At 42.2% G+C, this 20,893-nt stretch overlaps 1 protein-coding gene across 1 annotated transcript in view; it reads right to left on the bottom strand.

The window, feature by feature from the left end:
* Nucleotides 1-20,893, bottom strand: part of TRPM1 (transient receptor potential cation channel subfamily M member 1) — a 76,560-nt gene that overhangs the window by 12,553 nt on the left and 43,114 nt on the right. Inside the window, 9 exon segments of the mRNA XM_067030733.1 lie at nucleotides 4,476-4,608; nucleotides 5,552-5,754; nucleotides 6,984-7,128; nucleotides 7,894-7,914; nucleotides 9,468-9,660; nucleotides 10,753-11,004; nucleotides 13,352-13,480; nucleotides 15,545-15,676; nucleotides 16,222-16,344. Of these exon segments, the coding sequence (XP_066886834.1) occupies nucleotides 4,476-4,608; nucleotides 5,552-5,754; nucleotides 6,984-7,128; nucleotides 7,894-7,914; nucleotides 9,468-9,660; nucleotides 10,753-11,004; nucleotides 13,352-13,480; nucleotides 15,545-15,676; nucleotides 16,222-16,344 (1,331 nt within the window).

The raw sequence follows: 20,893 nt of genomic DNA, 5'->3' as shown, positions 1-20,893 counted from the left end.
CGCGTAACAAAAAAAAAAAAAAAAAAAAGTGTGAATTATGAGTTATATCCTGCATACTTTGAAATATCAGACATAGGAAATAAATTTATGTAAGTGGAATAAAAGATATGAAAGAGTAGAGGAGATAAGGAGAGCAATATACACCACATATTTCCAAACCTACAATAATACACTTGTTATAATTAAATATTAAGTTTGGTGCTAAGCTTCCTTGAAGCCATGAAAAAAGGTAAACACACTGGATTACATAATTCTCATTGTTTGAGAAAAGGAAGCTGAATCTCTAACAGAGTTTTGTCAGAAAGGATTCTTTCCAACTCAATTGCTCTGGAACCTGTGGACCAGCGACGGGGATGCCAAAGCATAAAAAGGAAGGTGTGTTCGACAGTGGGTTTGCTAGAGACACAGAGGTGGGCTTCAAGCTCCAATTGATAGGGATACTTGTTACCAGTTATTAAACTGGTGAGACGAGAATAGAATGTTTAGGTTGACCAGTTCTACCTTGGTCATGCTGGGAAGTTATTTGTAAATGCTGTCCCTGCACCAGCCCTCTTGCTTATCTGATATTATGCCTTTGGGCAAAGAGACAACATGTACCAACACCAACTCTTGTTTTGATCTTGCTGATCTGAAGGATCCTTCCTTTTACAGGGACCAGAATCATTTGCATATTGAGGTTGTTCCTCATTCGTAAGAGTAAAACCAAAGTTTTGAATCCAGAGGGAGAATCGTTGGTTGCCTATTTGATATTCCAGGAGGGAACTCATGGAGGACAGGACAGAAACTTGCATTCAAATCAAGAGACAAACTTTGGCGTCATTCATTCATTCCAAAAAATCGAGCTCCTGCTACGTGGCCATGTGCAGGCTCTGGGAACACCGTGGTGAGTGGAATTTGTACCTGGTCCCTGCCTTCGTGGGGCTTAGACTCCAAGAGCCCTGACCTAGTCTACTAAGGTGTGAAGTGGTCAGGGAAGTTTGCCAGAAGGAATTGGCATTTGGGCAGAGTTCCAAAAGATGAGCAGGTGGAGGGAAGAGGATGTGCAAAGTCCTTGCGGCAGGAAGAAAGCAGTGGCTTTGAGGGGGTGGAAGAGGGCAAGACTGGAGGACTGAGCATGAGGAGCGGACAGTCCAGGGTGCGGCTGGACAGATGGCAGGGCCTCATGGGCCCAGGAGCAGTGGGAGCCACTGAGGGGGCTTTTCAGGCGAGCTGGTGACGGGCACTACGGGGGCTGGTTAGAGGCTCTCTGGTGTAAAATGGACTGAAAGAGCAGGACTGAATTCCAAGGGCTGATTTCTGAGGGGACAGCTGCAGGAACCCAAGTGAAAAATGCTGCTGGCTTGTACTCAGGTGCTGGGGGTAGAGAAGGAAAGATGTGGGTGGACCATGATTTATACGTGAGGGGAAGTGATCCAACTTGGGGATTGTTAGTGCAGAAGAGGGAGGACTCCAAATGCTTTGCCAGTGACTGTCTTGCTGAATGAGATGGCAGTGGTGCTATTCATGGAGCACAGGGGGGACGTTTTTGGGAGGAAAAGCCTGAGGGTGGTGCCCTGAGACAGCTGAGTGGGCTGGTGGCTGGGGCTTTGGGTTAAATACCCTGCTGCAATCAGTGCTGTGTTAGCTAAAAACTGAGTCACATGGTACATCTCTTCTTAAGGGACTGAATGTTGGAATTTACAAAATGTTGAAATTCTATAATAAAAATAAATGGTTAATTTGGTAGAATTTTATATATACCTTTCCAAGCAATAGGGGAAAGCCATGAATTTGGGTCCCTGAACCTAAGCCTTCAAAGCACCCTGCATGGAGGAGCACGACAAGTATGTAAACTTCCGGTGTGAACATATCTGCAAATCACTGGCCCAGGTTTTGCAAGGTGCCCGGACCACAGGGAGGTCAGGAAGGGACAGACACCAACGGTGTTGATCACAGACGCTAACCCCTAACCAGACCCTGCCGTCCGCATGGTGCTGGGGCTGGTCCCACTGAGAGAAGCACAGGAAAATCATCAAACGGCAAATGGTGATGCAGAAAATGAAAGCAACCAAATCTATAAGGAAGATTAAAGAAGTGGCAGAAACATCTGAGTACTCAAAAATTTGATTTTAAAAGTAACCACTGATGGGAGGGATAAATTAAGTATTTGGGATTAACAGATACACATTATTATGTATAGAATAGATAAATGACAAGCACCTACTATATAGCACAGGGAACTATATTCGGCATCTTGTAATAACCTATGAGAAAAAGGAATCTGAAAAAGAATTTTTATATATATGTATATATGTATATATAATGGAACCACTATAACAGAACCAATTTGCTGTACATCTGAAACATTGTAGATCAACTATACTTCAATTTTTTAAAAAAAGGCGACTACAGAAAAAGTAGATAAATTAGGAATTTGGGATTAACATATACACATTACTGTATATAAAACAGATAACCGACAAAGGACCTACTTTATAGGACAGGGAACTCTACTCAAATATTCTGTGATAACCTATATGGGAAAAGAATCTGAAAAAGAGTGGATGTATGTATATGTATAACTGAATCACTTTGCTGTACACCTGAAACTAACACAACACTGTAAATCAACTATACTTCAATAAAAGAAATTTTTAAAAAAGTAATCACTGGTGCCAACAGTTAGGTAGAAATAACTAATTTTCCCCATTCTCCCACCATCTCTTGCTCCCCAGAGGTCCTGGTTAAGGGTGAAGGAAAGCTCCCTTCTCCGGACCTCCTCTTTCTGTCTCTGGCGTTCACCTATGATTCAGCCAAGAAAGAGTCAACAAACGGAACCGGAGGGGCAGGAATGTGCTCACCCCCGGGGAGCTCAGCCAAGGAGCTCAGCCAAGGCAAACGGGAAGTAGCCTGTTTTTACTGCCCCGAGCACTTTCATTCCTCTTACGTGTGCTTGGAGCCCCAAGGGGAAAATGCAATTTGGTAGCGACCTGATAACCACATTCCTGGAGCCTTGGTCCAAAAAGGGTAAAAATCCAAACACTGCTCTGGGAAGGGAGGAGGGGAGGAGGCAGGGTGAAAGAAAACACCATTTCCATCCATGGTAAATTACGCCTGTGATTCCATTCAAGTTAATGTCTACCTAGAAAGTGGAAGTTAGGTTATCAAGATGGGGGCACCTTATCTTTCTCATAATGATTATATCTTGAAAGGTTAGTAATTACCAGTAAAATAGCAAAGAAATGTTCCAAAATTTTATTGAAAATATACCTTATTAAGGCCAAAGGTTGGTGCAGATAACCTTTGAGTTTGGCTGGTAGGATTGCAAGTTGACTAGGTCTAGGAGGGCGGGAGGGGTAGAGCTCTGCAGCTGCCAGGGGGGCATCATCCCTCCTGTGGGCTGAGGTGGAGGCACTGGCCTGAACACCCACCACGAAGATTTCACAGTGTATCGTGAATTCTGCTATAATTACTGGGGCCCCTGATTGGGAAGTATGTGCTGAAATATTCTCTTGAAGTCCTACCATGTTTTTATGTTTCTCGATATACACACGTATATCAGATGATATACACGGTATCAGAAAACTTTAATGCTGAAGACTCCAGGATACAATGATGCTCTGGAATCCCCTTAGGCATGTCTCCCTCGCCACGCTCATCCTTCTACATGCATTGTTGATTAAACTCTTTGGAACAACGCTTTATCAATTCTCATGCTCTTTAACAAGCTTCAGTTGCTTTTATGAAGTGATCAACGTTCTCAAAAATTATGATTCAAAAAATGTCTCTAGTGCGGGTTGATCGTTCCCGTCTACCTTTGCTGGTTGCTCTGCAGTTTGCAGCCGCAGGAAAAGCAATACTATAAAGTATGGAACACATCACCCTTTCTGTTCCTCCCTGACCTGCCCTCCTCTGCTCATTTACTCACAGCCCCATACAGGCAAGCAGTCCATTCCCCACGTAGTAAGCACTGACATCTTGATGATGCTGATCTTGCTGGGTACCCAAGACAGATGCCTCTGCCCCTCCTGTACCTCTGCTCTGTGAGGTTGGAAAGGTGTTGGGAAGGAGCAAGGAGAGCACAAGTCAGGATCAGGAGGTCAAGCCGGGGCAGACCACACTTGGCCAAGACAACAACATATGTCAAGGGCGTGGAGAAACGTCCCCAGCAGTTACACAGCCCTGCACCTGACGGTTCTCTCCAGGTATTGTATTGTAAAAGCGCCACTTTGGGGGTGGGCAAGAACCATCAGGGTTTTGTTTGTTTTGGTTTGGTTTTGGCCTGGAATATTTGTGATAAGTGTCATCATTCCCTTCTATATACAGTATATAACCATCATTTGGAACTTTCACACTACTTTGGGGGGGTGGGGAACACGTTAAAAAGCCAAAGTTGAGTCAACAGGAGGACTGGGAGTGTATGTGTAAAGGGACTTGGCATTCCCCTTAGATGGGACGGAGGAGCCGCACCCTTTGGCTCTAGGCCCCAGGCGCACCTCTCACAGGTGACGCGGATGCGCTCCTCGCTGGATGACTGCTGCTCGTCTTCCTTCTCCTGGAAATGCTCCCGGACACACTGCTCCTCAAACTCGTGCAGCCTCTTCAGCTCCTCCTCGCTGAGAAACAGCTCTGTGCAAAGGCAGAAGCGGTTGCCACGTGAGAAACCAGCCAGGTGGGTACATCCTTTCGAATTTCACAGCCCGCCTTTAACCAAGCTCCCTTCCCCATCCCTTGCAGGCAGCTCCCTGCTCCTGCCACTGGTTATCACACAAAGACTCCTTGTAGTATGCGGCGATCATACTGATATTTCCGCTGGAGCTAAACAGCTCACTTTTTAACACAAAAATCCAAATTACAGCTATTCGGAAAGCGAAACCAAGGATGATTTTCCGGAAAACATTTTGCATGTATTTTGCATGGGTAGAGTCAAGTGGACAGGAGTTTTTTCCCATTCTCTTTAGATGCAACACACTAAAACATTTTGAGGACGTCAAAATGTTGACGTGCAGTGGTTAATAGTCCGGCTCCCAACACAGGGGACACGGGTTCGAGCCCTAGTCCGGGAAGATCCCACATGCAACTAAGCCCGTGCGCACAACTACTGAGCCTGCGCGTCTGGAGCCCGTGCTCCGCAACAAGAGAAGCCACCGCAACGAGAAGCCCACGCGCCGAAGAGAAGAGTACCACCACCCGCCGCAACTAGAGAAAGCCCTTGCGCAGCAACAAGAACCCAGCGCAGCCAAAAATAAATAAATAAATAAATAAATAAATAAATAAATAAATAAACATTTGGAAAGGAACATTGGATTCATAGAGAAAAGTTATTTTCAAGAACTGTCTCAATTTCTCATCTCTTCATAAGTAGACTTTCAGTGATATTAATTACTAATAAATGAACAAAGCTAGAATAAAACCAGCATAAAATGAGAAGCATTCTGCAAAGAATAGCATTTGGATAGAGTGCTGTGTTTTCACACATTTAAGTAGATTAAGGAGACTTCCATGCAGGTATCCAGTTAGAATAGTCTTTCTAGATTAGCCCAAGATAGAAATGAAAGAGTCCTGCACATACTCAATCCACGATCCTGTTCGTCTTGGTCCCCTTCTCTTTTTTTCCTGCAGTGGCGGCTGAGACGCATAATGATTATATAGACATGGCTTAAAATGATCATTGGTGGAGGCAAGACTGGCCGGTCATGAAATGTCATAATCAGCTGATAACGCTGGAATTTCCACACTTGGTTGGATATTGACTTTACTTCAAAGAAGGTATTGCTTTAAAAAGAATACATGTTTAGTTAGTTGTATTACTTTTAATTGTGATTTCTCAGGGCAATCAGAATTACTCACATTGAATTGAAAATATGTAATGAAATGGTCTTTTGGGGTCATTCCACGAGTTAGTACTGACTCTGAAAGACCTGTCTTTTGGTTTATCTATCAGCGTGGCTTACCAACATTCAAGGACATTTTACTCATATAAATAATTAAGAATTAAGTGTATTGAAATTGCTACCCACTGCTTTCTGGCAAAACCACATCACAGTCTACTGACTGCTCAGGAAATTTTATTTCATATATTTAAAGGTATGAGCCATCCCACTAAGCATTTTGAAGTATTTAAACTTTAAATTCAGTCAACTAGCTGACTACATTTTTTTGGAACTGAGTTGATTAATTACTGAACATTTTGATCGAAGGTGGGTTATTTTGGATGTTGGGTAGGTACAGTCTTCGTCTTCTTTGAGTTTCCAGTGGGAGGCAGTAAGCCTAGAATTGTTGGAATCCTGATCGAGCGTGTTGTCTACATGGGGACCTTAGAAAAGTCAGTTAACCTCTGTCAACCTTCATTTTCTCATCTGTCACGTCAGGAGTGTAACCAGATTCTCTCCAATGCCCTGGTCAGCTCTGAGAGTCTATATTTCTGTGAAGGATTTTTCCCTCATATTTTTCATCTTAGAAACTAAAATAATTTTTTTCAACATTTATTAAGCATGGTCACATCCTCAAACAAAAGGGGCAAGTTTTACAAGAAATTTGATTGTGGATTTTAAGCCTTTTCCTTCTTAGGCCATTTTATCTTCTATTCGGTAAGTGATAAGAAAAATATTTCATATAATAGTACAGTAATTGTCACAGCCTATGAAATTAACTTTGCTTTCTGTGCCTCTGATAATGAATTCAAGGCTCAGTTTGATAAATCTCCTCTGTCTCAGGAGACTTTCATCTAAGAAAATATTTTCATTAGATTAAAATACATGCCAAAAGTGTTAAAATACTAACCAAGACTGAATTTAAATGTATTTAAGTGTCAACTCTTGATTTAGGAATACATGAAGGCTGATTACGGTTGAACAAAAAAACATTGTGAAAAATTCTATGCATTTGAAAGCCCTAGTGGAATTCCATGTAAATCCTGGGCAGCCTGGGAGATTTCTGAGATTACACTGAAAATCTGTAAAATAATAAATAACAAATATACGGTCATCAGCGGTGACACGCACTTGAAAACAGCGATGAGCAAGTTCACGAGCAGGATGTTGGCCACCAGCAGGTAGCAAGCCATGATGGCGGGCGTGAGCCAGGCGCCCGGGATGCAGGGAGGGAGCCGCTTGCCCTCCTCATCATACTGGTTGTCACCACAAGGAGCTGAAACGAGAGTCTGCATTTTTGTGCTTGACTTTTACATAGAATGAAAAGAATAAATAAACTGACCTATGCTATTAAAGGACCTGTTTCTTTTGTACTATTTTTTTTTCTGATTTCATAAGCAATAATTTTCCATGTGAAAAATATCAATTCATACAAAGGAGATAAGGAACTCATTTCTGCACTCACAGATAGTCATTCTTAACTTGCTATATTTGTAAACATTTTCTCATTTCTGTGTTGTGTTTGTCATATACAGAAGTTCTTCATTTCTAAACAGATGCATCTATCTATGCATCTATGGTTTCTTTACTGTTATCCATTAGAAAGTAATTGGGTCTTCTAACTACTTAACATTAACTTATGTTGTCTTCTTGGTCATTCGTACATTAACTTTGCAAAAAATTTTATTATGAGGTAGGAGGTAAGGATCCCCTCTAGCCTCCAATCCATTAATTGACTGTTCTGAGTGATGTTTGAAAAAGAATCTTTTCTCTCTCTGCTCATTTGAAATGCCACTTTGATCATATGGGACTTATTTTCTGAAGAAAAAGATAGGATGATCTCAACAGTAATTAGTTAAGTAATATCCATGAATTTATACTCTATTTACTTTTCACTTCCTTATCGTTTAAAAAAGTACTGACACCAGAAAACAAGAGAAATATTTGAAACTGGTATAAGACTATCAGTAATTAGCTGAGGAAGAAACTAATTAATACACACATTTCATGGACTAGAGTCATCAATTATGCATAAACTTACGATTAATTTCCATGGCGTAGACTATAGAGTGATTGGAAAGCAGCATTTATTTTTTTTAGTTTTGATAGGAAGGAAGAAAAAAAATAAGACAGTTGAGAGAAAAGTCAAACAAATGATGAACAACACAAGAACTGTTTTGCTGTCAAGAAATGTAAGGTGTTCAAGCTTGGGAATTACAGATTCACACTTGGAAACAGTGATCTACTTAGGTGAATTTTATACATTATTAATTCGAGGAAATATGTATATATATTTCATGAATATTTATTTTACCATATCATAAGCAATAGCAAAACTCACTAGTGAAAAAAACTGTGAAAAAGACATGAGGTTACTGACAGATGATCATTTTAACATGTAGGTTGACCAATCAAGCATTCCCTGTATCCCAACACAAACACATCATAAGCACAAATAAATACAAAATTATTATGAAATAATCAGACCAAGAATTGAAAACCTACATTTCATGGTGTTACTGAAAATAGCCTCAAGTTTGCCTCTTCATCTTCTCTTGTTACCCAATTTAATAAAAAATAAATAAAAATATTACAACTTACGTCTGGATCCAGGGACTTTTAGTATTTATGTATGTTTACTGAAGCTAATATTCCTTTGAAACCAAATTAGATTTTTATGTTCTGGTTTACCAAGCTACAAACACATTTGCTAATTGACTCTGAGATACTCATGATAAGGATGTGTTCTGAATCATGTGATGAAAGCCAGTAGGTAGAAGGCATTGTGCAACTGGTTATCAGTCTCACTTAGTGGAGATATACTGAACAACCCTGCATTTCCTACAAAGCAAGGATGTTCAGAACCTTCTATTCTCAAGAAGCTTCTGCTTCTATTGGAAGTAGCAGCCATGCTATTGTACCTGGTGCTTTTTGACAGAGCACAACATGCAAATTAAAATATTGGTGCTAACATGAAAATAGGTCTGAAGATGCTCGTTCATTGGTGATGCCGTAACTGTCTGGGTGAAATAGCACAAGAGCATTTGAACTTCACTTCCTTACAACACGAGAGACACTGTGACCTACCAGCTCAGCCTGGGCAGAGCTGGGGCCTGCATTCCCCAGAAATCCATGCAGGATTGCAGCTCATTTCCTCTGCTAACATCCAGAATACTGTTGATAATACAAAAATATCACTCCAGGAGTGAAGAGGAAATGGATAGCTATGTGGAAAATGGGTTCTGAAGCTTGAAGAAGAGGATGACACATGGCAATAGTCACTATCTCATTTGACTGAAATAACACTACCAGCTCTATCTCAGGGCAGGAAGAGATTCAGGTTGAAGAAAAATTAGGATGTTGGCGTTGGGACTACATTCATGTGTAGGACATGCTCAAGGGATGTGAGACTCAGAATTTCAATTAGTGGTTCTCAGAGTAGAAGACAGGACCGATGTCTCAAAAATCAGTATTTCATAATCTGCACTGATTTCTTCATAAAATAATTTGATGCCTATGGCAGAATAAAAAATACTTTATTCCCAAATTAACACTGGCTCTTCCATTAATTTGGAACTGATCATCTGCCTTGGGAAGCAGGGAAGAGAATCTTACTATGAATTCTATTCTTACGGTCTATCTGGTCTGCAAACACCTCTCCATAGATCATCCAGTAGGGCATGTAGAAGATGTTTCGGGCCAGTTTCCAAGAAGGCTCCTCATCTGGATGCAAAATGGCTTGACGGGCTACTCCAAAACTCATCAACACCACCAGCATGATGACCACAAAATACAGCATGTCAATCATCTGAGGAGAGAGGAAATGGGCCTCTTACTGTCTTGACTCATGGGCCAAGTTCACCTGGTTCATTACATTGTGCTCCTCAAAGACTTTATGAGTGCTTAACTAGGATGGAGGAAGATTCTTTCCCCTCCCTCCATCCCATCCATGGGCTACTGATTCTTGTACTTCATGCAACGCATACACCTTATTCTAGAACATTGCCATTCTCATCTCATACTCTCAATCTTTCCTCTCCTCTATTGTTACCCATAAACAATTCCTCTAGTAACTATAACTGCAAATGGAGAAAGGGAACAATTATGAGAAAATATAGGAATTTGTGAGGGAAACTAAGGAGTAAGAGGAGTAGATATCTAAGGAGGTAATGAGATCGTGAGTTGAGAGCATATACTGATATTCATTCATTATACAAACAGTGAGTAGTTACAAGGCGCAATGCTCTGGTTACTATGGATACTGACCTTATATAATTCTTAATTTTGAACATCCCTGAAGATGAGGGCCCTGGCTGGGATTAGCTCAACCATATATCCCTTTGCTCAAAACCACTTGCCCTACAAAGAGTTATTCCTAAGCTTGGAAAACTTCCTTTCTTCTGGGACCAGTCCCAACACTTGGGCTATTTTAAGTGATGTAAGGATGATCTGCTGGTTCATTTTTAGTTTCATATTTTATGGCCTGTTCTGGAATAAATGTTGCCATGGATTTGTCTTGACCTCATCACACGCATTGCCTGTGTCCACTCCAGGCCAGAGCACATGAGCTGATGACTGTCTAGAGTAGGGGTAGGGGAGGGTGACCCCGGGCCCCCTTTGTCTCTGGCTTCTACTGCATGTTAAGAGGTTATGCATCGGGTTATTGCCAGAAATACATGTACCTACAGTAGGCCCTCAACCTCATGTTTGTCAATCGGATTTAATTAAATTGTCAGTATGTAGAAGAACTATGTATCTTAAAGCAAAGAACATTTCCTGTAGGAAACCAACTGCAAGGGAAAGATCAAATGAAATGCAACAGAGCCACACTGGAGGCCTGACCTCAGATCCTAACCACAGTCTCGGTGTCTGTGGTTACTCACAGGGCGTCAGGACTAACCATTTTTCCGATCATCATCACGTAGGGTCCCAGATACTTGTTGACACCAAAGATGTCCAGGACACGGATGTACCAGAAGATGATATCCACGCAGTAGATCACGCGGCCATAGCCCATGTAGGGCTGCTTCTGTAGGCGCAGGATGGCTCCAATCATGAACATGGAAATGGCCACGAGGTCTGTGATGTTCCAATATTCCTGAAGCCAAACTTTTATTTTCTGGCTGAGTTTACCGGGTTCTGACATGAGGATCTGTAAAGAAATGCCAAAGAACAAAAAACAAGGGAGTGTGGTATTGGAAGACTTGTCTTCTTAGAATCTTGGAACATTAGGACTGGAGCAGCATTCCAGGGCATCTGGTCCCCTTTCCTGCTCAAGACTTCTAAGTACTAATCTTCTCAGGCAGAAAAACATATCTAGAAAGGGAAATTCCATAAAATCCTCTGTATTCCTAGAGTCAGGTTTTCACAAACTCTCAGGAAATGCCTTCTAAATTATGTCCCTCTGGCTGTAATTAAAGTAGCTGCCTTTTGATCCTTTTTCTAATTATCTGGACACTTGCCTGTGAACCCATGTTCCAGAGTTAGTCCAGGAGGAAAACTCTAGAGAAGAGATAAACCTGTATGGTCCCACAGAGGGGGGCAGTCCACCCAAGGGAGATGGCAGAACTGGGGTAGGAAATGTTTATCAGCCAAAATTGCTTTGTAACTCAGAGATGGGAAGTCAGGGGAAAGCTGAACTTGATTTTCTCCTGCTTGAGAGCTTACCCTTTCAAAATCACCACTGATTAAAGGGACACTTCCTCAGAGTAAACCTGAAAATATTTAACAAGCAGCAGACACGGGTACACTTAGATCAAGCCCCATGTATGCAGCTATGCGTGCAGCAGGGTGGGGGTCTTAAAAGTGGTACCCCTTTACTTACCGAGACTCTGGGGAGGTTCTGGGGACTCTAGAGGTGGGATGGGGTGGTGGCTATTTATGGGCCAACCCAGAAGGCGTTCACTAGTTTAACAACCTGTGCCCTCTGACTGATGGCCGCCCACCCTCTTTCCTATCACTGGGGGTAAAGAACAGTGTCAGCATATGGCTGATGCTCGGTGAGCTCATGGTGTCCCTAGAGATGGCACGGCAGGCCACTTGGGAAATCCCAGTTGTAAAGTGGGCAAAGTTTGAGTGAAGCCCAGCTAGAAAAGAAACAGGAGTAGTAGGAGATGGGGTATAACATTTTAGATTTGGCACTCTGCGTTTCTCGGGCTGTCATCAGACTGACAGCCTCGAATTAGCTCTCCTGGGAAGAAGTTGCCAGTGATGCTTTTTCAGTTCAGTGAAAGGGTCACTGCTGATTGCAAAATAAGAATATTGGTTCCCTATCAGTGAGAGAAAGAATATGAAATTCTGCTGTGTGCATTCTCAAGTTCACTTTTTCTTGGCTATAAGCTTTCCCTTTATAAGCTGATATAAAGAATTAAAACTTGCAGATTATATTAGAAAGAATAGGACCTGGCTCATATTTCCTCTGCTGCCTGCAGGGGTTGCCCTCTTGAAGTTACATGTTAGTTTCAAGTCTCCTGTGACATGAGTCTGAAAGAGATGGTGTCTGTCCTTTTTCAACACTTCTTTGAAAATCCTGTTCCCTCTGTTTGCAGCAGTTGCGCTGGCAGCCTGCCCAGAGGCACTGGAGGCTTCCCCCAGGTGGGTGCACCCAGCCCCCATCTGCTGCAGGTGCCGCTGTTCGGCTCCCACCTGCCCCCTTGGGCAATTGCAGCCGCTTTCCCAGAGATGCTGATGGCTGGCTGATGTGGGTACAAAAGTCTGTTCTCTTTGGTCAAAGTGGGACAGACTCTACAGTATTAAATACACTCAGAGTCCCCTGCTGGATTAGGCCAGGGACAGATTCCACTGAAGCCATACCTTGCTCAGCCCTGTCCCCTCTTCTGGCCTGGCCACCCTGCTGCCTCTCTCTGCTCTCCTGGGAGCTCTCCTTTAATAAACTCCTTGCACAAGAATCCCCATCTGGGTTGGAGGAAGGACAGTGTGGTTCAAAGTCCTGAGTTACAGGAGAAATGTCATCTCCTACATCTCCCTTTCTACTTCCAGCCCTGAGAAAACGGAGCCCAAATTTGTACCCAGTTGGAGTCACTGGTTTATCTCAGGTACCTGGCAGAATTTTTGCTGCTTTTCTAGGCACTCAGACTTATTTTTATTACTGAACACCATCTATTCTGCCTCGTGTTTTGATTTTCAAGTTCAAATTCAGTTGGAAGCAGAAGGTGTATAAATCTCAAGCAAGGGAACGGAATCAACTTGGGATTGTGACACCTCGAAAGAAAAGTTCCACAGCACTTGGGATTTGCACGATACATTTTTAAAATAAGTAGCTACATCTGGGGACTTCCCTGGCCGTCCAGTGGCTAAGACTCTGTGCTTCCACTGCAGGGGGCATGGGTCTGATCCCTGGCTGGGGAACTAAGATCCTGCATGCCCCGCGGCCAAAAAAAAAAAAAAAAAAAAAAAAAAAAATTTTTTTTTTTAAAAGAAGATACATCCGAATTGAAGTCAGTGGTGTGTGGGGCTGGGACAGGCCTTTGGAGCATCACCTCCCGAATTTTCTCCAGGGCCAGGCTCACGATGTAGGAGATGACGATCCACTCCTGGAGGCAGGGCCAGCGCTCCATCCGCACCAGGATGACGTAGTTGAACAGCAGTAGGTAACCCAGGTAAGATATCTGAAAGGCAGAAACCGTGAGCAGTGTCTGGGGAGGTCACATGTGCCTGAAAAAAGCTTCAAAACCCTATTTACAAGTGGACACATCTTCTAAAACAAATTTTCATTTCCAGGGGCACCGAATCCTTTAGAGGAAAACTTCCACTCACATCACTGGTGCAGGCAGAGAGAGGACTTGGGGGCAGATGGGGAGGCATTTTGTACTTTAGTGCAATATGGGCATTGCCAGTCCATTCTCTAAATGAAGATGTATTTGTTGCTACTATCAGCCTCAAGGGGAAATTATAAAGTTGCACGAAATTATGATGAGTCGGGAAACCTTTAGTAGTTGACTGGTGTGCCCTCTACATTCCTGGAAATTGGAAAATGTTCCTGACTCTTCCCTGCCTTGCAAATTTCCTTCTTGAACCTTTCCACTGTTGATGGATGTGGGAGGTTCGAAGGGAGGAGGATGACAATGAAGTGACTTCCCAGGTACACACACCTGCCTTGAGGCCCCTCAGTCAGCCCTGATATGTCTGTGATGTGCTGTGCCCACAGCAGGGTGCCTATCCTTGTGGCATGTAGAGTTGAGAGGGATATGGGAGTGAGCTATGAGGTGGAGGGAGGTGGTCTGAAGATGACCGAGGTTGATTCACTCTGAAGCTGTACGCACCACGGGTACAGGCCCCTTCTGAAGTCTTGGGGAGGTGGGGGGAGGGTGTATACTAGCAACTATATTTGTGATTCGCAGCCTTTTTTTTTTTTTTTTAAAGATGCCCCCCTCCTGATTGTTTAAGTTTTACCAGGATACAGGCAGCATCCCATGTAGCCACTATCTAGTCTTTGCAGGAGGATTGGAGCAAGAGTTCTCAAAGTGGGGCTGCGCTGGGAAACCCTGGCAAGCTATAAAACGTGCGACCCCCTCCCCACATCCAGAGGCAGCATTTAGAGACCCTGGGGAGAGGCCCTGGGGAGACAACCAAGGCTCATCAGCCCCCTGGCCCCGCCCTCTTCATACGCATCTGTGGAGGCCAGGTATCTTCCTGGTCCTCAGCTGGTTCTGACCAGAAAGGTGGGCAGCTGTGGCTTTGGTGGTATCGCCAGATGTGGCTGCCAAAAGGTTGGGTGTCCAGGCTATAGTTGGCCTGGGTCCCCATGCAGCCCGCTGGGTGCCATGCCCCAGAGCTCTGCCTCTGTCTTCTTCCCTCCTCCTCCATCACCCTGTCCATGGCTTTGGACCTGGCCCCTCACCTCCCATCACCTGCTCGTGCCCAGTCACTAATGGGACTGCAGTGCCAGGACGTGCCAGGCATGTGCTGCTGCTCGGCATTTGGGACTTCATGAGTATTGTCCCTCCCCCAGACCACAGTGTTTGCAGGAACCACAGCATGCCTGCCACCCCTGCTGGGACGGCCTGCACCTGAGCCAGTTTCCTCCAAAGGCTTCCAAGCTGCTCCAGTCTCCTCGCCCCACTTTTCCTGCCCATCCACGTGCATAAGGCTGGACCACTCTTGTTCTGGGTGCACTGCTCTGCTGGAGCTGTCCAGACAGAGGCCACTGATGGGGCTGGAGGAGAGTGTGTGGTCACGAGGTCAGTGTGGCCTGCACTCGAGAGCGGAGATGCCTTGATTTGCTCCTTTATTCTAGGACTTCATGCTCTGGGTTCAACCCTACTTTTTGAGTAACCCCATCAGTCTCGTGAAAAATGACATCTGTGAGCTTGCTTTCTAAATACTAGTCATGTTTGTTCATTGTTGGAATAAAACTCTACTTCCCTAAGTTTGTATTACTAAAGACATTTGAAAAATCCTTCATCTTGAGCAAATAGAATATGACTATTTTGCTTTATAAAATGGTGTATTTGGGGCTAGGATGGCCACATTCCTATGTATAAATATATGACAATATATCTGTCTAGATCCAATTTTAGTTGAAGATTCTGAGTTAGTCCCACTTCTGTTTTCATAATTAATTTTAATCCATTGATTAAAAAAAAACACTTCTTTTAAGCCCTTGACAATTTTCTTGATTCTGACATGTCTAAAACATGCTAAATGGTGAAGGCTAAGGGCGGGGAACTTACCGTGTAAAACCAGAACTTGACAATAGGAGCGTTGTAGAATTCGCAGATCTTGGTCCCGATGGGAACACTTCTTTGCTTTTTTTGTTCGTTCTCCTCATCCCCCTTTCTCGAGCCAGTGTCTGCATTCGCATCCTGGAAACAGAGCAGAGCACGTGGCAAGCAGGCTGCCAGATGGGAAACGCCTTGGACTCCAGCACCATATTTAACAGACAGGTGCCTCAAAAATCAAGGATTATAAAAGATGCAGACGTAGAGAATGGACTTGAGGACACGGAGAGGAGGAAGGGTAAGCTGTGACGAAGTGAGAGAGTGGCATGGACATATATACACTAGCAAACGTAAAATAGATAGCTAGTGGGAAGTAGCCGTATGGCACAGGGAGATCAGCTCCGTGCTCTGTGACCACCTAGAGGTGTGGGATAGGGAGGGTGAGAGGGACACGCAAGAGGGAGGAGATATTGGGATGTATGCATATGTATAGCTGATTCGCTTTGTTACAAAGCAGAAACTAACACACCATTGTAAAGCAATTATACTCCAATAAACATGTTTAAAAAAATCAAGGATTATAAAAATGTCCCCAATTCTTGCAGTTTCTAAATTCACAGCAAGAGAAATCACAACTATTTTGAAAATGAGAGTTGATGGATACTTTTAGAATCAAGGGTATCACTGACCACATTCTCCTCCTCTTTTTCTTTGCCCTCTTCATTTTCCTTGGATGTTTGATATGAGAAGTCATCACAGGTGCGAAATTCCAAAAACAAGATGGTTGGGGGGAGAAGAATCCCCATGATAACCTAGGTATGATGAGAAAAGTGGATTTTTAAGCTATGGCAATTCTTGAAAATTTTCCCAGTATAGGCAAAAAATTTTCAATTATGATCTTCAGCATTACTCAGTAATCTAGCACCCCTGGAACAGGTAGGTCTATCTCTACTCTGATGGTCTGTGGCTTATTCTGTTTGGTATATTGATAGAATTGCAGACACTGAGAAATTTAAGATCATCCACCAAATTTTTCTAGATGAACAGCAAGCAGTATTGTGTGTAATCCTGACTTTAAAAGCAAAGATCTTGCATCGAGTTTCAAAGCAGGCAATTTTTTTAAGTAAAATATAGTAAGTAAAAATAAATAAATAAATAAAATGATACCACTAGTGAAGTAGACCAAAAATATTTTATATAGGAATAACTTAGATGTAAATGTGAATATATGGACCAAGAGTTGGAAGACAAATGTGGCTCATGAATATAGGACTTACTTGGGCTCAGCCTAGACAGTAAAAGGATGGCCTAGCTCATAGATGGAAGCCCTTGTCATTTTTGTCAGTGCCGTGCAGTGTGTCTCCAATATTGAACTCTGTTCCCAATGTTCAATGCTAATTTTTAAAAGTTTCCCCTCAGCAATCCATTATTAAGGATAACACAAAAGGACTTCCCTGGTGGCTCAGTGGTTGAGAGTCCTCCTGCCAATGCAGGGGACACGGGTTCGTGCCCCGGTCCAGGAGGATCCCACATGCCGCGGAGCGGCTGGGCCCGTCAGCCATGGCCACTGAGCCTGCGCGTCCGGATCCTGTGCTCCACAACGGGAGAGCCCACAACAGTGAGAGGCCCGCGTACCACACACACACAAAAAAGAATAACACAAAAGGGGGACTTCCCTGGCGGTCCAGTTGTTAAGACTTCACCTTCCAATGCAGGGGGTGTGGGTTTGATCCCTGGTCGGGGAGCTAAGATCCTACATGCCTCGTGGCCAAGAAAACCAAAACATAAAAGAGAAGCAATATTGTAACAAATTCAATAAAGACTTTAAAAATGGTCCACATCAAAAAAATCTTTTAAAAAAAGAGTAACACAAAAGGATTATTTCTACCATATACTAAAAATTATATTATAAAGCACCAATAATTAAAACAAAGTGGTACAGGTGCACGAAGAGACCAAACAATAGAGCAGGATAGAAGGTCCAGAAAAAGATTCAACTACACATTGGCAATTAATTTGTGATACAAACACCACCTCCAATGGGAGGAGTAAAGATGACCATTTAATAAACTATATTGAGAAACTGGGTGATCATCTAGAAAATAATTAGGTTGGATCCATATCTCACACATACACCAGAATAAATTGCATCTAGCTCAAATATTTTCTGAAAGAAAAAAAAGAGAGGGGGCACAGAGAGAAGATAAAACAACTAACAATCACCACATGAAAATTCTTTCATAAATGGAGAGTAGGAGAAGGCCTTTCTAATTAGGCTCCCAAATCAAGAAGCAATCAAAACAAAGATCAATATATTTGATACTGAAAAAAAAAATCACAAACTTCTGCACAATGAAAACATGTCTTAACCAAAGTAAAAAATAACTTCTGGGGAAACATATTTGCAGCTCATGTGACAGGCAAAGGGCTAATCTTTCTAATTAGGAAGGATCTTCTAGAAGTCAAGAAGAAAAATTCTAACAGCCCAGCAGAAAAATGGGCAAAGGCAGTGAACTTAGGGACATTTGTACTGAGAGGAAAACGGGCTTGTCCTCACTCATAATAAAAGACATTCAAAGAAACTACACAGAGATCTCATTTTTTACCATTAGATTGGAATGTTTGCTCACACACTGTATTGGTGGAATTGTGGGAAAACAAGACATTCCCTACACTATAGTTGGACACCTATCAGAGGGACACCTACCAGAGGGACAGCTATCAAGATTGCAAGTTCATATCCCCACGGGGCCACCAATTCCCCTTCTGGACATTTATACAGCAGATACGTGAGACACAGTATGTGTCCAAGAGCACTCATGGTGACAGTGAGTATAGCACACCCAGGCAGGAGTGACCTCCATGGCCTCACTGGGGACTGGCCATAAACTGTGGCCGTCGACCATGAAGGAGAACTGGGGAAGCGGCTAAGAACGAAGGAATATTCTGTGTCCCAGAGGAAGTGAAAAAGGAAGGTACAAAACAATAACGATGCCAACCCTTGTGAAAAGGAAAACAAAAATAAGAGTATTTACTTCATCATGAAAAAAAGGAAAAAAAGAATACTTATTCATAGTAGCTTTATATATGGAAATATACATAAGAAACAAATATCAGTGGTTGCCAATGGGTAAGACAAGCCATATGGGGGACAGGGTTGGGAAGGAGACTTGTCACTTATACTTTAAAATAGTTTCAATTTTTTAATATGTGCATGTCCTTATGACCTATTCAAAGAATTAAATTTAAAAAAAGAACAAACCATCCCTGCTTTAAAATAATTATATATTTATGTTGGGAATTAAAAATACTTGGAAGGAAATCTGATGCTTACAAATATTTATACCTTTGGGTAGACATTATATCTAAAAGTAGCATTAGGTAAAGAAGGAAATGATAGAAATATACCCACTGGATTTCAAAGACTTAGTACAAAAAAAAGCATATAGACTATCTCATTAGTGACTTTTTTCCTTTCAAAAACATGTTGAAATGATAATATTTTGTATATACTGGTTTAAATAAATATATTATTAAAATTAATTTCAAGTGCTTCCTTTTTACTTTTTACAATGTACTTAAAAAAACTTTTTGTAACTATTAAAAATTGTACTTTCTTAACTAGAAAATTTAAAGTAACATATGTGGCTTGCATTTTATTTCTGTTGGACAGCACTGCTGTAGACTCCATAGTTTCATCTTGCTCTTCAAAATTCTGACATGTTTAAAAATTGCTTTTTAAAATATATGTTTCCTGGTTGTTTATGGGTTGAGGAGCTAGAACATTTGGACCTGTAGACTTCATCACGGAGTGGATTTGGGGATGCTCCTCTGCCCTTGTTATCTCCTGCCACTTGGCAGCTGGATGCAGAGGCTAGACCAGACCCAGGTTGTTTTGTAAATTTTATTGAAGTAGGGTTGATTTACAATGTTGTGTTTAATGTCTGCTGCACAGCAAAGTGACTCAGTTATATATATTCTTTTTCATTATGGTTTATCACAGGATATTGAATATAATTCCCTGTGCTATACAGTAGGGCCTTGTTGTTTATCCATCCTATATATACTAGTTTGCATCTGCTAATCCCAAACTCCCAGTCCTTCCCTCCCCCACCCCTCCTTCCCCTTGGCAACCACAAGTCTGTTCTTTATGTCTGTGAGTCTGTTTCTGCTTTGTAGATAGGTTCAATATGAAGGTTACTAAAAATAGAGTTGCCATATGATGTAGCAATCCCACTCCTGGGCATATATCCAGACAAAACTATAATTCAAAAAGATGCATGTGTCCCAGTGTTCATAGAAGCACTATTTACAATAGCGAAGACATGAAAGCAACCTAAATGTCCATCGACAGATGACTAGATGAAGATGTGGTACATGTATACAATGGACTACTACTCAGCCATAAAAAAGAATGAAATAGTGCCATTTGCAGCAACCTGGATGGACCTAGAGATTATCATACTAAGCAAAGTAAGTCAGACAGAGAAAGACAAATACAATATGATATCACTTACACATGGAATCTAAAATATGACACAAACATATCTATGAAACAAAAACAGACCCAGGTTTGAGCCCTATAGCAAGACTGTAGATGGCATGTTCTTTCATTAAAAAGTATACCGTTTCTCTTTTGGTGATGTTAGCAGCAGTTGATGTCAATTCATTAACTCAATGGGGTTGAAAATTGGTGCTGTTCTAATGCTATCATTTGGTTTCCATTTCTTGGCTGGAATAATTTTACAAAGAGATGTTTCCCTCATCTACTCAGTGGTTACCCAGTGGTTCAGTTCATATAGAAAATGCAGGATAAATGCTTGATTCTTTCCCCTTTATGTACCTGTTTTCAAGATAATGAATTGGTTTCCTATCAGCTACTGAAGGTAACTAATTTTTCTTTTTTTAACTATTTCGTATTCCCACCAGCAGTGTAGAAGAGTTATAGTTGTTCCACATGCTTGCCAACACTTGGTATGGTCAGTCTTTTAATTTTAGCTTTTCTAGTGGGTGTGTAGTGCTATCTCATTGTGGGTTTTTTTTTTTTTATTATAAAGTATTCAATTTAGTTAAACTAAAAAAATAAAAACCAGGGCTTCCCTGATGGCACAGTGGTTGAGAGTCCACCTGCTGATGCAGGGGACAAGGGTTCGTGCCCTGGTCCAGGAGGATCCTACATGCTGCGGAGCGGCTAGGCCCGTGAGCCATGGCCGCTGAGCCTGTGCATCCGGAGACTGTGCTCCACAACGGGAGAGGCCACAACAATGAAAGGCCCACGTACCGCAAAAAAATAAATAAATAAATAAATAAAAATAAAAACCAGTTCACCCATTTCTCCCACCCCACCCTCACCCTTGCTTC

The sequence above is a fragment of the Kogia breviceps genome, chromosome 3 (genome assembly GCF_026419965.1).
Source record: "Kogia breviceps isolate mKogBre1 chromosome 3, mKogBre1 haplotype 1, whole genome shotgun sequence".
Taxonomy (NCBI): domain Eukaryota; kingdom Metazoa; phylum Chordata; class Mammalia; order Artiodactyla; family Physeteridae; genus Kogia; species Kogia breviceps.
Note: the sequence above shows the minus strand (reverse complement) of the source record. Positions and strands in the feature narration are given on the sequence as shown.